We start from the raw sequence: 18354 nt of genomic DNA, 5'->3' as shown, positions 1-18354 counted from the left end.
TTTTATAGTGATTTTCACATTTTCATTTGTTATTTTTTTATTTTAATTGCTGCCATTGCTTCACTGTATTGGCATTAGTGTAATTTCCTGATAATTTGCTCTTTCTTGTAGAATAATGGCTTCTCATACATATGATACACATTTAAAACAGAAAAGAAAAAAAATAAAAGAGTATCTTTTGCCTCTTTTGACCTGTCATGTATGTGTATATATGGTGGTGTATCCTTTGGCAGATGGGTTAATCTCTAAACTTAGATTATTTCACATGTGGACTGTTGTCTTCCTGTCTATTTTTTAGCGTCATTGAGATGTAGGTGTTTTCCTAGGCACTCATGTTTACCTGCAGTTTGTTCATTAATGTCATAACGAGTTTATAGTGGGGCAAGCGTACCAAGGTACTTCTTCTTCCTCTATAACCGAGGCAGTCAGGTGTCAAAGTTGGTGCTTCTGACGTGTTTTTTTGGGAGAGGGGAGGTTCACAAAGTGGATGTAGTCTTAAGTTTGTGGCGAGAGATGAATCATTATATATCATCTGCTAAGAAGCACCGCAGGCTGTTTTCCCGTGCTGGTTACAGCTTTGGGCAGATACAGGTTGGAGGAGGACGGCGGATCCTGCCCGGCTGGGGGGAGCACACAGGAGCAAGTGCGGAGCTTCGACCTTGTTCCAGCCAGGGAGGATCTGCGCAGTAGGTTGCGTGATGGGGCTGGCCTATTGAAAATAGGGTATTAAGTTACACTGTGGCAAAAATGCCTTTTTTAGAAGTTGCAAACCATATCTGTGTGGATGAGCAGCTGCATAACTAGCCTTTGAGAGAAACGGAGTTGAGTGTTGAATACACTTTTTCTTTATTCTTAATAAAGATTATAGTACATTTGATACTGATCTCCTTATTTGCTTATACAAACATTTTTGTTAACCATACTAAAACACGGCAACATACTTCATGTAAGCTATTTTAGAAGACTGTTTAGCAAATTTAGCTATGGCACAGCACGAGAACACCCTTATTTAACTTAGAATAGATTCCTGGAGTGCCTAGTCTGATTTGGATTTTGGCTTCAGGTGTAGTTTGTGTTGGTCTTATCCATGCAGAGGATTTGAGTCTAGGTGATGTTTGTCTGTTAAAAGTGCCTTACCTTTTGGGGATCACAACAATGTTTTTTTTCAGCAGATTAAATTATAAAAAAGGCTTTGGGCAGGGTGTTCAAAATGATGCTGAGTGTCTGTATACAATATGGAAAATGAAATTACCTGACCCCAAATCTGTCAATTTGACAGTTAACGTGGTCTGTGCCTTTGGTGCTCCCAAATAATTCCTTCAGTCTTTCAGCAGATGAGAAACGCAGACCAGGTCCCAGTTTACTGAGGTATTACAGTGAACATATATATATTTCTCAAGTCAGAAATTAATTGAGCTATTTGAAAAATGTAGTTATATATAAATGAGTGTTTACAACAGCCAGTGCATTCTGTAAGGGAAAACTGAAAAGCTGCTGCTTGTTTTTTCTCATTGTAGTTGAAATGGGTATGCATTACAGATGAGTGTAAAACATACTGTGCTGTCTTTCGGTATTTAAAATGCTGCCAGAATCTGGAGGTTTATCGGCACGTGGGTGCTGGCGTGCTTCTGAAGTAGGGCTGCTCTAAGCAGCTCTGACACCTGACAAAGGCTCTTACCTGGTACCTGCTGATGTTGAGGGGACGAGATGTGGAAGGCTTGTCATTGTGTTATTGCCTGAACAGACAAAGTCTCTGTGAAAAATTACAGTTTTCAGAACGAGCAGCTTCTTACTTTAGTAAGTTTGGCTAATAAACTTTTGGATAACTTCACTAAAACTTTTTTTTTTTTTTTATTTCAACAGTCCTTGCTTTTCTGCTAGAATTTTAGCAACACTCTGGATTCGCTGCTTTCATTTGGCACCAGCTGACTTCAGCCTGAGTCAAATATGTGACTTTGAAGTGTTTTTGAAGAACAGAAAACGGTTTCTAATTTATTAGCCAATTCAGTGCTTTAGAAGTTTGATCATGAATTGAAAAATTTACTGGGTTTAATACTGCAGAAAGGTAGCTTTTCTTTTGCCATTCTAGAAGTAGAAAGTAGGTGTAACAATATATTCTTTCCCTAAAAATAGGAAATGATGAGAAACAGTTACGTTTCCTATTTGTATGCAGCGCTAGCTTTGTTTAATGGCTTTTACATGCAAAAGCAGTTTTGATAAACTTTAATATATTTGACACATTTAAGATAATTTAACTAATTTTTAAGCAATCCAAAATGCCACTTTTACTCACTTCTCATTTAATTCTTGTTTTCATCCAGGTGCAACATGATTATATTATTTCCTTATTTATGTATAAAATATATATGAATCTCACTGCTTGTTTTATATATTAAGCTAAATCAGAATATAGAAATTAGTTGTTTATGTACATCGATTTCTCTAAGGGGGGGGGGGGGGAGTGAACAATACCAGTTAAGTCAACTTATTAAAAATATGTTTTATATGTTTTTGCTTCTAGTATTTCATATAAAGATGGGGACAAAACCACATATGGCAAGCGTTAACTGGAGGAGGCATGCACAGATGCCAGTTGTCTTTGCAAATTTGAGTGTCTTACTGCCTTTTTGTACCTGTAATCATGGTTTTTCGTCTGTTAAAGGAGCAAGAAAAGTGAGCATCAATGTTTACCTTGGTTAGTTTAGTATGCCCAATCAACGTCTGAGCATGTATTTTTTTCCAACATGGGATGCAGATTTACCATTGCTTTTATGAAATTTCATGCAAATTTTATTCTACTCCGTTTTGCCGCTTCACTTGGCTAAAGTTAGAAAGCAGTGAAAAACCCACTGAGCCTCTGCAGAAGCAAAAGATCGAGATGCCGGGTGGCTTGTGGATCGCGGCCGTAACCCCTAAAGGCAGTCGGTTCTGCTTTCTTTCTGTCTTTTCACCCCACTGAAGAACTCAGAGCTTTATGGAGGTGATAGTTAGACACGATGGTAACAAGGGAAACTTGGCACATGTGGCTTAACTTAAATCCAAGAAACATGAAAGCGAACAATCCTGATTATTTATAAAAACGGATTCTTCTAGCAAGTTTTCTTGATGCCTTTTTGTTTTGCTAGATGATTAATTTGCTTAAGAAAGTGTATTAGAGGATATCAGAATGTGAGGCATTTTAAACTGAAAAGCTGCTTTGGCACGTGAGCTCGTTTAGTTGCCAGTATACTAAAAGAAGATTGTCTTTACTGGTGAAAAAAAATTGAAGAATTTGAAATACGATTGGCATATTCTTAAATTTGTCTGGGACATAAATAAATATACTATATGACTCAGCCTTTTCCTTCTCAAATTTAATGTTTACAGATTGTGTTACCAGATTTCTATCATGAGAGCTAACACTATCTGCCAAGACAATAACAATAAATGCTTAATAAAAACAGAGCTGCACAGTGGCACTGTATCCTTACAGTGTGCAGTTTTGTTTAATTCTAATCCAAGAGACATTTTTTAAACCTAATGAAGGCTGCTTCTGTACCTGTCAGGAGGTGAGTGTGGAGTGCTGGGGTGTGTGTGCCGCACGGAGCACAGTGCATCAGCCAAGGTTGTTGAAACGGTCCCAGAAAGCAAACTGTGAAGCCACGGGTCACAAGAGTGGGAAGACCACCTGCGAGGTGGCTTTCTTTTCATGCAGCAATTTCTGTTGCCTGAAAGTCACTTCTGGGTTGAACTCCCACCTTCTGACGCTCACAGATTTGGTGCTGCTGAATGAATGCTTTCACCAATGTGTATAACAAATGAGCATCTGTCATACATAATTTGTACATACTTGCCTACCTAAGCCTTTAGGGTTCAGTCGCACATCACATTAGCTGTAATACCATACTGTCAGATCTTCATTGCTCCGTTTCTGTCAGTGAACTCATGCTTTTTCACCTGCACTGTGGTTATAAAGCTGATAATAAATCTGAATCTATTTCTAAAAGCAAATGTTGTTTTGTAGAATGTGCTGGTTTTATTTTTAAATGGAAGGAAGCCAGAAGGAACAGTACCATTTGGAAGCAAGTTGTTTCTCCAATGTTTAATACCATGAGTTTAAGGGAGAACCTTATTTGTGTGAAGTTTAGGCAAGGGTTGTTTCATAGTCTCCTTTGTATCCTGTATCAGCAGGTTAATTTCAAAATACCGAGCCAGGAGAGAAAAGGGCTTTCAGTCAAATAGATCTGCTGGAGTATCAGTATCTCTTCTAAAACAATTTTAGAAGCGAGCATTTTTTTCCATGACATCTCATTTCCATGTTTGTTCATTTATTTTGTCATGCCTGTTTCTTTATTTTTGTTGTTGTTGGCAAGTTGTCTTGAGGTTCTTCTTTGGGCTGAAATACATGAATGTCAGTAAAGCTTAGTATGTTTACAATGGTATTAGTATGGTAGTTGTAATCTCTAGTTTGAGAATTTCAAGTGTCCTTGAAAACAGATTTGCATGCAGCTGAAACAAGAAAACAAACATTTATTTGAAAGAAGATTTGCATGTAATATTAGCCGGCCATTTTTATTTTTATTTTTATTTTTAAACAAAAATAGGAAAGCACACATTGGCCTGTGTTATTTTGTCCATCTAATGTCTGTCAGCCCTGATCCATTTGTGGGATTCCTAGCAGGAATGGAAGTAACTCTGGTTATAGCAGATAACAAGTTGCAGCCAACTCTCCCGTTCCCCGTATTTATCTCAGCAGGAGGTTAGAGGACGAGAATAATTGCATCTCTATCTACTTGAAACACACTACCACCACCCGAATATATGTATTCTATTACAATCCAGATTAAGAACCACGTGTAAGCATCCAGTAGGTTTTAAATAGTGGGAAATCCCTATGAAATTAGTTTTGTAACATGTAGATTGTGTCAGTCAGCCACAGATTTTAGTGTTCTTTTCATGAATTGTGCCCTTAATTAAATTATAGGTATACGTTAACTATAAACTGCAAACTGGCAAACCTGCAGTGCAAGTAACTTGTATAGTAGTTCAGAGAAAACAGGGCAAAACTGTAGTCGGTATAGAAATGACATTATGTTCTTACTGGATATTTGCCCTAAACAGTGATCAGTTTTACGTAGAGGTCTGCCTCTTTGAATGCACATATAATCTAAGTGAGCTTCTGTTGGGATATTCTCTTGCACATGACAAGGTGTTCACATGAAGTGGAATTAATAGCTACAGAAGTTTGCATTCTGGAGTGATTTGTATGTTTTTGTCAATGCTTGACAGTTATACAGCATTTGATTTAAGTAGTGATGCTTAATGGATGCTTTGTTTCAATAGACTCCGCATGCCTTCCCCATAAGACGTGAATGGACATGAAAGATTGCATCAGTCTCAATTAATGTTTTCTCCTTGAGAGAGTGTCTTCTCCACCTGCTTTTGCAGGTGTCTGGAAGGACCCTCTATAGTTAGAAGCAAAAGGTTTCCAAGAAATTTCTCCTGAGAATAGTTTGCTGCCCTGCAGTGGGTTAAATGGGCTTGCAAACGAAATTTGTGCCAAAATTGACTCGTATTCTGGGGTAAGAAAAATACAATACATTTCAAACTGCCAAAACTTCAGAAGCAATGCTTTTTAAATGGTTTGTTGGGTTATTTAATATGGCAACTATCATTTTAACAAGTTTGTATGTATCAGCCCTCCAGGAGTTTAAGTAGTAGGCCTTGCGTTAACTGAAGGTAACAGATGCATCATGCACACAGTGCTTACCAACAAGTTCAACAAAATAAGGCTAGTGTCACCAAAAAAATATATTATTATTAGTTTATCAAGAATACTCGCAGGTAAACTCTTCCATTTTTACTAGTAAACACACTTAAAAACAAAATAATTATAAAAACTGTATTTTGTCAGTATGTGGAGATACCCAGCATTATCTTAGCTTACTGAAAAATATAAGCTATAACTTATGGGTTGGCTAAGTGAATGCTGGAAAGATTATACTTAATTTCGTAATTGAGCAACACTTCTCATCCTTAATAGTAGATTAGTGCCTGAAGTTCTCTTACAACACCAAACCTGTCCTGTTTCTTACCATCCATGTGAGCAGTATCAGCAGCCCTTCTACCCTGCATGTATTGTGGTTTGTTAGAAAGAATAGCCAGCAAGTGTAAAATGCCTGCTTTTAGAGTGATTCCTTAAATAAGTGCAATAATCAGTAATAATTTATGACCTAATTTGCTGGTCATTCTTATTACCCTTTGTCCTGGAAGTGTTCCTAAATATTCAGTGAGTGTTAGGACATTGTCATTACTAATGTTGGGCTCTTCAGCTGTTATGGTTTGAACAAAAACATTGAATTAATGACCCACAACTAAATTTCAAGTGCGAAAAAAGTATTCCTCCTTTGTTTTAGTCATTATAACTGCCAGGTTACCTCAAAGCACTAGCTTGAGAGTTAGATACAGCGTATGATTTCATTTCATACGCCTTAATGCCACTTCACTTTTTTATGCTGTGTTCTTAATTAACGTGAAGCATAAATATGTGACCTACCAAAGGTGGGAAGTGTTACTCAAGCTCGCTTTGTATCTTTTCACCAAATTTCTTCTTATACCTTCACAGTTAGTGGCTCATAGATAGAAAAAATAAAATTAAGAATTGCAATGTGGAAGCTAATTCTTTTATTTCCCAAGGAGAGTTGAAGATGAATAGATGTTCATAAACATTGTGACTAGTGAACCTTCATTTCCTCTACCAAAACCCTTTCCTCAGGGTGGCAAAAATCAAAAAATGGGTGGTAGAAGTTCTGGTTGAAATTGAGAAATGTGTTCTTAGAAAAGTGTCAGTTTGAAACAAGCCTTGACACAGGGCTTTTAATGGGTGAAGTTTTACAGTAAAGCAAAGTCTTGTTTCTCTGGTGGTGGAATTAGGGCGTGAAGATGAATTTCAGAACGCGCCTTCTCTGAATGTCAAAAGCGCTTTAAAGTAATCAGAACAAATCATGCAGTTTTAATCCAATAAAGATAATAGTTTATTACAGTCCTTTTCTTATTTTATTTAATTTTAAAGTCTAATTGCCTTTCTGATGCACTCGAGATCCAGTTCAGCAAAGTATGTCAGCCCCATGGTCTGGGTGTGGTATGCAACCAGCAGCTGAGGGTGAAGATCAGGAGCCTCTTCTGAACAGCTTAGCTGCTGGATGTTGATGCTCTCCCTTAATTTAATTATTGGGTATGTTAACAAAGATGTTAATGTCCTGCTTAGCTCCAGTGGACTCATTGGACCTGGTTCTCTAGGTAAATCAAGGGAATTGATAAACTATTCTACATGCCGTTGGGTGAGGCCTTTCTCCTGTTTGCTGCATTTCCGCAGGAATTGAAAGTGCTTGGCTTGTTTAGACCTTGACGTCTCCATATTGCTCTGTGGAGATGGTTACTGAATCCTTGCCGTTCTAAGGGTAAATGAGGGGAAATGAAGTGTGCCTTGCTGCATGTATGTGACAGTGGTGGTCTGTGTAGCTGGTTGCTTGTCTCTTTCCCTACAAGATTTCTGTGGTTTTTTTTTTCCTTTTCTTTAAAAGCAGGCTTGTTTTCTCATTGCTGTGGGGAAGCAGCCCTGTCTGCTGAATCCTTAGGGTGGCTGCTCACTGAGGGACCGGACAGCCCAGATACCTCTTTTAAAGCTGTCTATTTTTAAGATTACTTACTAACTTAAGGCCACCCTTCACCTATGTCCTTAACACCTGATAGTAAGGAGAGCCAGCCCGAGCATGTGCCGCTTACATTGGGATATGAAGTCATGTTGGAAACAGCTAAAATCCAGCGTGTTCAGCGGGCCTCTGGTTATTCCCTATTGAGTGGTCAGGAAGTATTTCTGGGAGAAGTCCAAAGCGTGGTTTTGCTTCACATGGGCACCTTTTTGCTGGGATGAGCTGGACCTATCTGGATGCATTTGCCGGAGAGCAGTGAGCTGTTGCTCTTTGCCGGCCCGTGGTCCAGCCCTTGTTTGGCTTGGGGTCTGTTGGCTAATTCCTGTCAGGTTTGGTTTGGGAAATGCCACGTTTCTGCCCAATTTGGGGTGAGGGAGCGAGGCAGCGCGGGGAGTGGGGAGGAGGCGGCAGCACTCTGCATGTCAGCAGAACTCCTGTTACTTGCAAGTGGCCTGTTTGTAGCTTTTTCCTTTTTAATAATACTCAGGTTACGGCCTCATGAGGTTTAGAAGAGCAGACTTTTCTGAGGCTGTTGCTTTAAGTTTATCGTGCGGCTCTGAAAAGCTTTCCTTTTGGGGCTGAGATGTCAGTCTCTAACAATAGAGGCACTCCTGGCACTTGATAAATACTGCTTTTAGAAGTGACTGGGAAGATAACACAACGACAATTGGAGTAGAAATGGAAAAACAATGAGATAAAATTTCCTTTATACCATTTGTTTCTCGGCATTCGTCAAAGTTGTCTTTCATATGGCAAGTGATGAGGACGCTAGGGTCCCTCAAACACCTCTGGTGCTATGAAAGGGAAAAAGGGGACAAGGGGAAATAGGGCACACTCTATCCTCATTCTTCAGCAATGAGATCAATTACAAATTACATTTGCTTTTCTTCACCTTAAAATAGGTAATAGCCTTCTTGGAGGCCTCAGTGGGTTTGTGATACAAATTTCCAGGTACAAGATTTACTTTCAAGTAATCTTTGTTTAAAGAGGCTCAAAGGCGATGGATTTCTAAATTACACAACCGTCTGCCATTTCATCAACTTCGGCTTCTGTGGCTCCTGTTGTCCCCTAATAAAATTGTTATAACCGGTGCTCGGATTGTATCATCGGGTGTGAGAAACGTGATTTAAACTTCACTGATGTTCACAGATCACCAGCAGTGCCCATTCACACATACAAGTAAATTCTTTTATTATCTGAATAGCTCTTCTTCTCTCATCTCAATGTATATAATCTTGCTGATTGTTTATCTTTGCTTGTCATGGGGGTGCAATCCGTGATAATACATTAGAAGGGGATCTGAGCTCTGCTGGTTCTTGCCATATATGGCACAATAAACTGCCCAAATTTGGTCAAATATTTTTAGCCACTTAGTCATATGTCTTTTAATGTGCTGCATATGCAAGCTTTTGATTCACTTAGCAACAGTATTTTTATGAGTATGTCTTGCCAGTTTTTCTTACGTATAATTGAAAAACGGGCAAGGTTTGTTCTGTGATAGGTTGTGTCGCTAACAGATGGCCTGGCTTTTTTTTTAATAGTGCTAATCAATTTTAAGATACCCTTTTTCATATATTGTGCGTTTTGGAGGATCGGAACATATATGAGCATGTAGCATAATGGAATGTAGTATTAAAAGATCCGTGTTTAAAAGAGCTCAGGAAATTCTAAGTTTTCCTGAGAAAAACATATTTTGCATATGATTACTTGGTGGATATTATCATATACGTAGGATGTCAGTGGTCAGGCAAATGGTATTTTTGCCAGAAAAACTAGGTGTATTGCACAGTGAAACATGGTTGGGTTACTGCTTCTGTTAAGTGTAAACATCAGTGTTTCTTGAATTTCTTCTCTTCCTGAACTGTTACAACACCTTGCCTTTAGTTCCTTTTCTTCTAAGTAACAAAACAATTTGCAAAGAGAGGTAATTAGTTTTTTTTTAAGAGCTTGTTACTACCATGTAAACCTTGTACACTGATGGTAGGTGGAAGAAATTGAAGACAGTATGATTGAGGAACTGGTAGTCCTTATTTTTGGAGTAGGCTTATACATCAGTTATTGGATTGCTGATTATATGGATGGAAATGGCTAAAAAGGCCATTTTTTAAAATCCTTTAAGAAGGCACTTTTTTAGAATACCTGGAAGGGTAGGAGGGGAACTCAGGTTCATGTTATGTTTACACACGAGTGTATTTTTGTTTTTAATTGAAGAGCAAATAATGCAAGCTGTCTATTGCAGTCTAGTTGCAGCCCAGCTGAAAGTGCATGGATGAACAAGTGCAGATGAGGCTGGTTGTTAAAATAGTTCCGTGTTGCATTCTAAACAAAGCCTTAAAGTTCATACCCTGCTACAGCAAATGGGGTCAAAGAGGGATAATTCCTTGCTGTTTTTGCTGGGCTGATTAAACAGGACAGCAACACGTCTCCCTTACACTGTAACTGTTGCCTCAGCACTACAGAATGGAGGAAAGCTTCAGGATTCATCTTGGAAAGCACAGATGCTTAAATAAGGAAATTTGTGGGTTTTGCAATAGTATGACAAAATATAATTTTTAGTATTTGTTTCTGTAGAAGTGTTCTAAAAAGTAAAATTTACACTTTAGCTGCATTTTTATTAGAGGAATAATTCTCTAGAAGGATTTAGGAGCCTGGCAATAACAGTTCTCATTTCAGCCTTCTGGTTTTGTAGTATTGTTGATTTATTAAGCTAAAAAAATTAATGCCAGTCTTCTGGGGTCTAGCTGTTTTGAGTCCTTGCCGTCCTGAAATGCAGAGGGACTTTTCTCTGTGTTGCTCTGCCCTTTTAAGGGCAGCAGTATGGAAGTTGGCAAGAAAACGCACTGAGCACCCTGTGAGAAAAATACTCAAACAGAGAGAAGAAAGACAAAATAGCAGCCAGGCGATGGGGATCTGGAGGGCGGCAGTAGTTCTGCATCCGTGCAACACTGCTGCCTTGGTAATTAGGATATGTGCACAGAAGATGGTTGTATGTGCACAAATGGTGGTATCTTTGCCATGTGCTGAAGTGATACTCAAGTTCATAAATACAGCGATTAATAAGCTGTTGCAAGATGTATGGTGGTATAGAGCATGCTGCAGGTAGTGCAGAAGTGCAGCCTCGCATCTCCTTGCACGCTCCTTAGTCTCCTCTATGTTGTAATTAAAACCATGTTACGATACTGTTTTCAAAACTGCTCCCCATCTCTTGGTTACAGCAATTCTGCTCCATGGCGTGGCGATCCTGTTGGCAATTACAGCATCCACTTGGTTAGCTGGAATTGGGATGATGGAGCTAGGGCCTGGGGGCTTTACAAGGGCAACCCCTTTGTACAGGAGAACAAGGTTGTACTGGTGACTGTAAATGAGTTTTCAGAAAAACAGAACAAATTTACCTGAGGAAATCATAATTATTGGTTTTGTTAAACTCTGTTTGAATTCTTTGGTTTAAGGATTTTTTGACAAATCTGTAACAAATATCGCTTTTTTCTCAAAATCTTCCTGTCTTGCTGTCAGACCCCAACAAGTAAACCTCACTCCTGCATCATACCTGAATATACTTGTTTCCTAAATATGTTACTTAAATATGCATATTATTGTAGAACAGCTTTAATGTGAACTTATGTCTTAAATCTTCCATTTTTTTTATAGGCTTGTATAGATGATAACGTAGATATGGTGAAGTTTCTGGTGGAAAATGGAGCAAATATTAATCAACCAGATAATGAAGGCTGGATACCTCTACATGCAGCTGCTTCCTGTGGATATCTTGATATAGCAGAGTAAGGCTTTTTTCTTCTATATTTGAAATGCATGTATTTTGCTAATATGTTGTTGGAGGGGTATGAGAAGCAGATAGCATTCATAAATTGTCTTTTTGGTTGCCCCTGGGACATGTAGTGAGAGAGAATGCTTTTTATATTGCATTTCATTGTGTTTTGGTTATGAAGTGTACTGTGTGTATAGCTATTTGTGCATTGCATTTTCTCTTTCTGGTTTTCTTACATTGTATCTTCTGTAGCTATAAGATGTACACATTTAAGACTGTTCATGACTGTCATGTGATTTATCAGAAATATTTTTCTTCTTCAGAAATGTTGCTGTGGGGAAAGGCATGGGGGGAAAGATCAAATTTAGGTTATATTTTTAGTCCCAAACATTATCCCAGGATAAGTCTACATGTAGGAGACTGATACGGCAATTGTATTTGCAGTCTTGAAACTTCTGTTTTTCAGGTGTGGTATGAACTGGGGATATCTGCTAAATATTATGGCTGTAAACTAAAATTTTAGAGTTGAAGTTACAATATTAGTTAAAGCTTCTTCAGTACTGAATTCTATGAGTGGTTTTTGTATAATTTTTTAAGCCTGTAGAGGGCCATTGAAGATGCACGAAAATGCAGTTTTTCCAGAAGTTTTATGTCTTAACCTGAACCGACTGATCTGAGAAAATGGGTGTCATATTTTGTTCAAAACGATGTTCTTGCAGTAAAGAGGGTAGCAGCACCTTTCCAAAGACCCTTCAGGAATACACAGACTTGACTAATTCTGCTAAACTCTGTGATGTCTGACCCAGTGTAAGACTCAGATGAAATAAATATAAGGTAGGATTTTACCAAGCAGTAATGCTAGAGGACTACTTACAATGGCAAAAGATGGAAATTTTTAGCTTAGGGGATGGTTGATGGGTGTTCTGTCCCGAGAATTTGAGAGGCTTGATTGTTTCAAACAAGTTTTGAAGGGAAAGAAATCACTTTTTTGTCACTTTCACTGGGAAAATTTTATTTTTTAGTTTTCAGAGACTGAAGTGCTTTGTGTATCCTTGTAAACTGGGACAGTGTGACTGCTAACTTCTGTAATCTGCCTTTCTACTCTATGCAAATGTTTGATGCTGTAATCTCTCTTGCATGCATGTTGGAAGTGTTGACTTGTTGGCCATACTATGACAAGAATTTCCCTACAAACTGAGATAATATACGGCTTTCTTCAGTATAGTAGAGGTAAAACTCTACTGACCTAGGAATATACTATTAGTTTTCCATAATAGGAAAAGGCTGAGTAAGTATTCTTGATTTGGCGTTGCAGCCTACTGTAGGCAGATGTTCAGGGAAGAAAGAGCAACGTATTCCCTTGTCCACAAGAAAATTTTTCACTTTTGACCCAAGTATCTGAAATCTAGAATAGTTTTGAAGGCTATTGTGTTTTTTATTCTCTCAGTCTGTGACAGGACCTGTTTGCGTACCTTCCCTAGATGTCCTTTAAAAAAGTGAGATTATTGGAGTTCTGTAGTTCTGTAGGATGTAGGACCACTAAGCTGTTGGAAGTTAGTGTTTTTAAGGTGAGAGGAGTTTTAAGTATAAGCTCTTGAAACTGATTTCCACACAGAGCAGAGGGAGGGGTAACCTGACCTGAATGGAGCATTATTTTGATCTGGTGAGGCCCTTAGAGTTTAGATTTTCTTCTAACCGCTTCTTCAGGAACAAGCTCAGCTTCAAATAAGTCACAAAATTGACAACAGTTTGCAGCTCAGGCAAAACTTGAAGAAGAGGAGAGGCTGATATAAGAGATTAGCAGACATTAGGAATTTGTTTTTTATTTGGCCCACAGTACACACGGGATTCAGCATCTGTTTCTCTGAGAAAGCACCTTTCTTGGAAAGTGTAAAAGTGTGTGGTTGCTGTGGCTGTGGCTGTGGCTGTGGATCAATCTGGTACATAGCAGTTTTAGAACTGAATTTTCTGGTTCATGGTTCAAGGTGCTTTTACTTTTGGATAAATTACGGAGATTGTATTTAAAGTTCTGAAAAAAATACAGCAAGACATGTCTCTGTCCTTTATGATATGGACTGACATTTTTATACAGAAAGGCTTCTATTTGTTTCCTGTTTTCTTCCAAGGTGCAAAAGAGAAGAGTCAGGGAATGGGTTCAGGTGTTTCCCAGCTTTGTTAATGAAGAGCAGAGTCTTCTCCTCCTGTGGACCTTACCTCATGCACAACTTTGTAGACCTGCTCAAGCTGGGGATTCAGCAATCTGCTTTTGCTTTCTCTGCTGCCACCTCAGGTGTTCTCAGGGCTTCTTTCTAATGTTGTAAATAGTTGGAATTTGTTTTTCTTGAAATAGCACAGTCTGTAAAACCCTCCAAATATGCTAATTTAGTTAATATATTGATTTTATTTACAGTGCTTGCACTTCTGCAACTTGTAAGAAAAATACAACATGGTATAGCATAGTCCACTTTTCAGGATTTCATTTCTCAACATCTAAAACTGTATATAAACATCAGAGCTAGGAGAAGGGGATCTTTTCTGCAATGAAGGGCATATCTTTGTTTATGATGTAATTTAGTGACCCTCTAGCTCTGTGTCTTTCTTCTGAATATGTACACCTTTGCAACCTTAATACTTGTTGTGTATGTGCATACATCACTTCCTAGGCTTAGGGGAGGGAAAAAAGTGGAGGAAAGAAAGCAGCTGTTCTCTGAACATTGCATGATCTCTTGCATGATCCTCAGGGCTAGTCTATGAAATAAAATCACAATGGGGTGGGCTGGAGTTTGCAGATCTGTTAGGGTGTGAAACTCTCCTTCTGCTTTCAGAACATACACACACACACATGCACGCACACACATCAGTCGTTAAATGTTAATCATTTCTCTTGATGCTCATGTGACTTCTGTAGGATTATAGTGGGATGGATAATGCACTGTTTTACAGAGTGAGAAAGGTTTCTGTTCAGACTGCTCTATAATTGAATCAGTGCCCCACCACCTTACAGTTCAGATGGTCTTTCTACACGTTCCATCCATTTGCTACTCGCAACCATTTCCTATCATGTACAGTAAATGGGAATGACTGAGAATCACTCCACGGTTAATAGGGAATTGTGTCTGCCTATTTGATCCATGCAGGAGCTTTCCCACCTCTCTGTGCTTTCACTGAAACACCTGATCACCTGCTGCTGCTTGGGTGTTCCTGAGTGAGTGCACCCGTGTGTTGGGAGATTTGGGAGAAGTACAGGATATGTGTATAGGGATACGTACGTACAGGAGATGTGATAGGGAGCTTCTCAGAAAAAAAAGCAAACCCCTGGATGTCTCAGGGAGCCAACCCTTCAGCCATGTGGCTGAACAGCACTGGTCCCATGCACACTGCTAATGGGCTGCCTGAATTTGTAGCGTGGCCACAACTAGTTAGGAGTTGCTGTTGCTTTGACTTTGGACCACTGCACTGTCTCAACAATGGGCTGCCCACTGCAGGCGTGTTCCCTGTCCCTGGCATCCTGCACTGCACCCTCCTGTTCTGTGGCACCTTTTCCCAGCAGCATCTCCTGCCCGTTTCAGTTGGCAGCTCCTTTGGAACCTTCACCTTGACATCTTCTCTTGACTGTGCTACCCACCTCCTTTAAAAAATGTGTTTAGGAAGCATTAGCTGTGTAGCAACTTACCTCAGGTGAAATACAGCAGGAGATTAGCCGTGTAGAAATACAGGAAGGTAATGTAGTTTAGTGTGGTACAAATTAGCAAGTGGTTGCAGATGGAGGGTTCTGCTTTATAAGCAAGAACTCTGCCATGGAAGGCGACTGCTCTTTTCTTTCTGGTATTTCTGAGATCTCCAAATGCTTCAGCTTACCGGGAATTCTTTGAATAGTTAAATTTTTGAATTTCCCCCCTAAGATAGTGTTCATCTGTTCTATGATAATACAAATTAGCTTACAAGTAATTGTGGCATGAATGGTTTAAAATTATTCACCATTGCCAAGACAGGTGGATTGTGTCTAGAATATTCTCCTTGCATTTGTTTCTATTTTTTTCATAAACAGAAACCTTTATATGAAGGAGCTTTTTTCTTTTTTTCTTTTTCTTTTTTTCTCCAATGCATTAGTATAAATTAAAATATCAGCATCAAATGCTTTGAAAAATTACAGTTATGTGGAAACAACCTTTAATGCAGAAGCACTTTAACAGAAATTTTGTTTGTGCATTCTTTAAGATGGTATTTAACAGGTAGGAGCCTTACATTTAGCTTTTACTGAAACATTAACACATCTAGTAAAACTAGATGGGTCAGTGTAATGAATTGTTTTATGTGATAGATGTCCTCTTAAGTTTAAAAGCCTATATATTATTTCACTGTTGCGGAATAATCAAATTCCTCTTTAGAAACCAAAAAAAAAATGTAGTGGATTAGCAATAAGCAGTTCAAAGTAGCATTTAAGAAGCAGAATGTTAAAATGCTTACTCTTTACAATGCTTCCTGTTGTACCAGATTGATGTAAAATAAGTCTGAAATGGCATAAATTTATTTGTTGTTGAAAGAGTATGTGTTAAAAATGCATTTCCTTGTGGTTGTGTACCATGCCTACTTGTGAGTGTGTAGCTGATGTGTTTTGAGTTTGCTTGTGAGTATTCAGAGGCAATCGTATAGTTATACTACTTAAGTGTGAATGTCTTTTCATTTTCACCAGAGTGAAAGAAAGTGCATCTTTCAGGAAATGTAAGAAACACGTTTTTCTCAAAAATGACACAAAGTTCAGTTGAGTTAATTCTTCAACTGACAGTTACACTTTTGTGCAGAAAAAGAGGGGGAGGGAGATGTCTCAAGGTAAGAACAGGGTTTTTGTAATGAATTTTGTTTAATGTGATAGCTATTAGTAACCAGCAGATAGCGATAGCATGTTTTCCTGAATTAGAAACTTCGCAGATAGCTTGTGCTTCTTGAACTGAGAAGCATCATCCAACGTAATGTGCAGGGCTGGGATGAACTTGAAATCATCAAATAATGCCCTTATATTTCCTTTCTTGTTGTCAAGTTGTGTGAAAGAATTGTTCGGTTGACAATAACCTTTTTCCAGTTTGTACTTAATTTTCATCTATATTTTTCTGAATTCCCTAAAATTTCTTTCTTTTAATGCTAAAACTCAAACTCATCAGTTTGAAATATGCAAAATTGCCATGATCTTCCTTAAATGTATGACGAAATGTTTTCGCTGTCAATGGCAGCCAGTGGCTACCCTTCTCCATGGCCCTCTGGTGTAATTAGCAAATGTGACTGTCTGCCAGCACTTCATGGCCATGCTTCCTCAATCATTTGTAATCTGTGCTTGCTAATAAGGATTCCCAAAATACTGCAAACCTTCAAAGTCTTCCTAGCACTTTGAAGTTAATATAAATTGTTTCCAGCACCTTACAGAGATCATCTATTCATTTTCTTCTGGGCTCTGCAGAACGGATGTACGAAATCTAGTTAATAAAGCCGCAGGTGAATCATGCCTTTGTAGTCTAGATGGAGTCCAGTCGAGGAATGACTCTATAATTGTGTTTGTTTCCAAAGACATTATGCTATAATGTTTGTAATACTGTTTCTTCAGAACTAGATCACAGAGTTCAACTGCTGCAAGATCCGCTTCATGCTTCCCAGATTGTCATTGATGGTTTAAAGTACTCTTGTGAAAATCTGGTAATGCTGTGCAACTCCTAAGATACTAATTCTTCAGAAAAAATGCTGATCCCTTCTTAAGAAGTATAAGGGCAGAGAGAAAGGAAAAAACGGAACATGGTGATACTATTTTGCTCATATTTTGAGTACTATATGTAGTTTGGACAGCCTCATTATTTAAAGAATATAAAAGGGCCCAGAGTTTTCTGTGTTGTCTTCCCTCCTTGCCCCAGTACGTCAAGCTCACTTGAAGAAGCTTTTGTGTGGCCACTGCCTTGTTGCTGCCGCCCATCTGTTTCTGCAGGCTCCAGCCACCTGTAAGTGAAGCCAGCCAGACGAGTTTGCTGAAACCTCCGCAAGCCAGTGACCTGAGATCTCTCTATTTTAGTAATAACCCATTAAGACTATGTGAGTGATCGCTGTCATGCACACAGGGAATGAGAGACAGTCCTGCAAACCTGCAGCTGAATGCATCGGTGCTCGGTGCTTTACTTGACCTACAGACTAACTGCCCCGCAGGGACCGTCACCCAGGCTGGGTGGTGGTGGCTCCTGCCTCTTACAGCTTGGTCCCAGTGCTCCTCCGGCAGCGCTTAGTGAAGGGGGTGCAGGGCAGTTTCACAACACACCCAGTGTGATCGAACTTGAGGCTGCTGCAGAAATAGGCCGCCATTCCTTTCTCTCCTCGCTTCTCCCCCCTCTGCAGGCTCGGGACTCTTACCCCCCCCGTTGCAGTTTCTAATGATCACCCAACAGCGTGGTAACTATTAGTGTAAGACTAGCCTTGGGGGGTTTGGGAGGACTTACTCTCTTTTGGATCAGTGAGCTGATCTGGCTTGCCAGCAGCAGTTGGCACAAATATGCGGGCATTAAAAAAAAAATGTCTGGGCTGCTTTTCAGACATAGCTTGTACCTCCGATCAGAAGCCTGCCTGCGGAGCACTGTCTGTGCTGAGATGGAGTCCTCTCCTTGTTCCCCCACGTCATAAGCCTGAACCAGCTGGTGCTGTTGAATGTTCTTCTGCAATATACCAGAGTGGTGGTGCCACAAAACAGCTTTCAGAGCAGTTGTTTCTAATCTATTTCTCTCTAAGGTTTGCTGACTCGATCATCTGGAGCAATCACTTACGGGAAAGTTTTTAATATAAACTCCTTTACTGTAACCCATTATAATCCTAGAGGAGGAGGGTATTGTTTAGGCAAAGCAGACTGACAAAAACTTTTGGGAATGGCTC

General features: G+C 39.2%; 1 protein-coding gene across 10 annotated transcripts in view; it reads left to right on the top strand.

Annotated features, from left to right (window-relative positions):
• Positions 1-18354, top strand: part of PPP1R12A (protein phosphatase 1 regulatory subunit 12A) — a 126094-nt gene that overhangs the window by 32881 nt on the left and 74859 nt on the right. For all 10 annotated transcript variants that reach the window (XM_035334857.1, XM_035334877.1, XM_035334824.1 and 7 more), the window contains exon 2: positions 11340-11470. In XM_035334857.1, coding sequence (XP_035190748.1) covers positions 11340-11470 — 131 coding nt within the window. The remainder of the gene's footprint in view (positions 1-11339; positions 11471-18354) is intronic.

Source organism: Oxyura jamaicensis, chromosome 1, assembly GCF_011077185.1.
Source record: "Oxyura jamaicensis isolate SHBP4307 breed ruddy duck chromosome 1, BPBGC_Ojam_1.0, whole genome shotgun sequence".
NCBI lineage: Eukaryota > Metazoa > Chordata > Aves > Anseriformes > Anatidae > Oxyura > Oxyura jamaicensis.
This window is presented reverse-complemented; position numbering and strand designations above follow the sequence as displayed.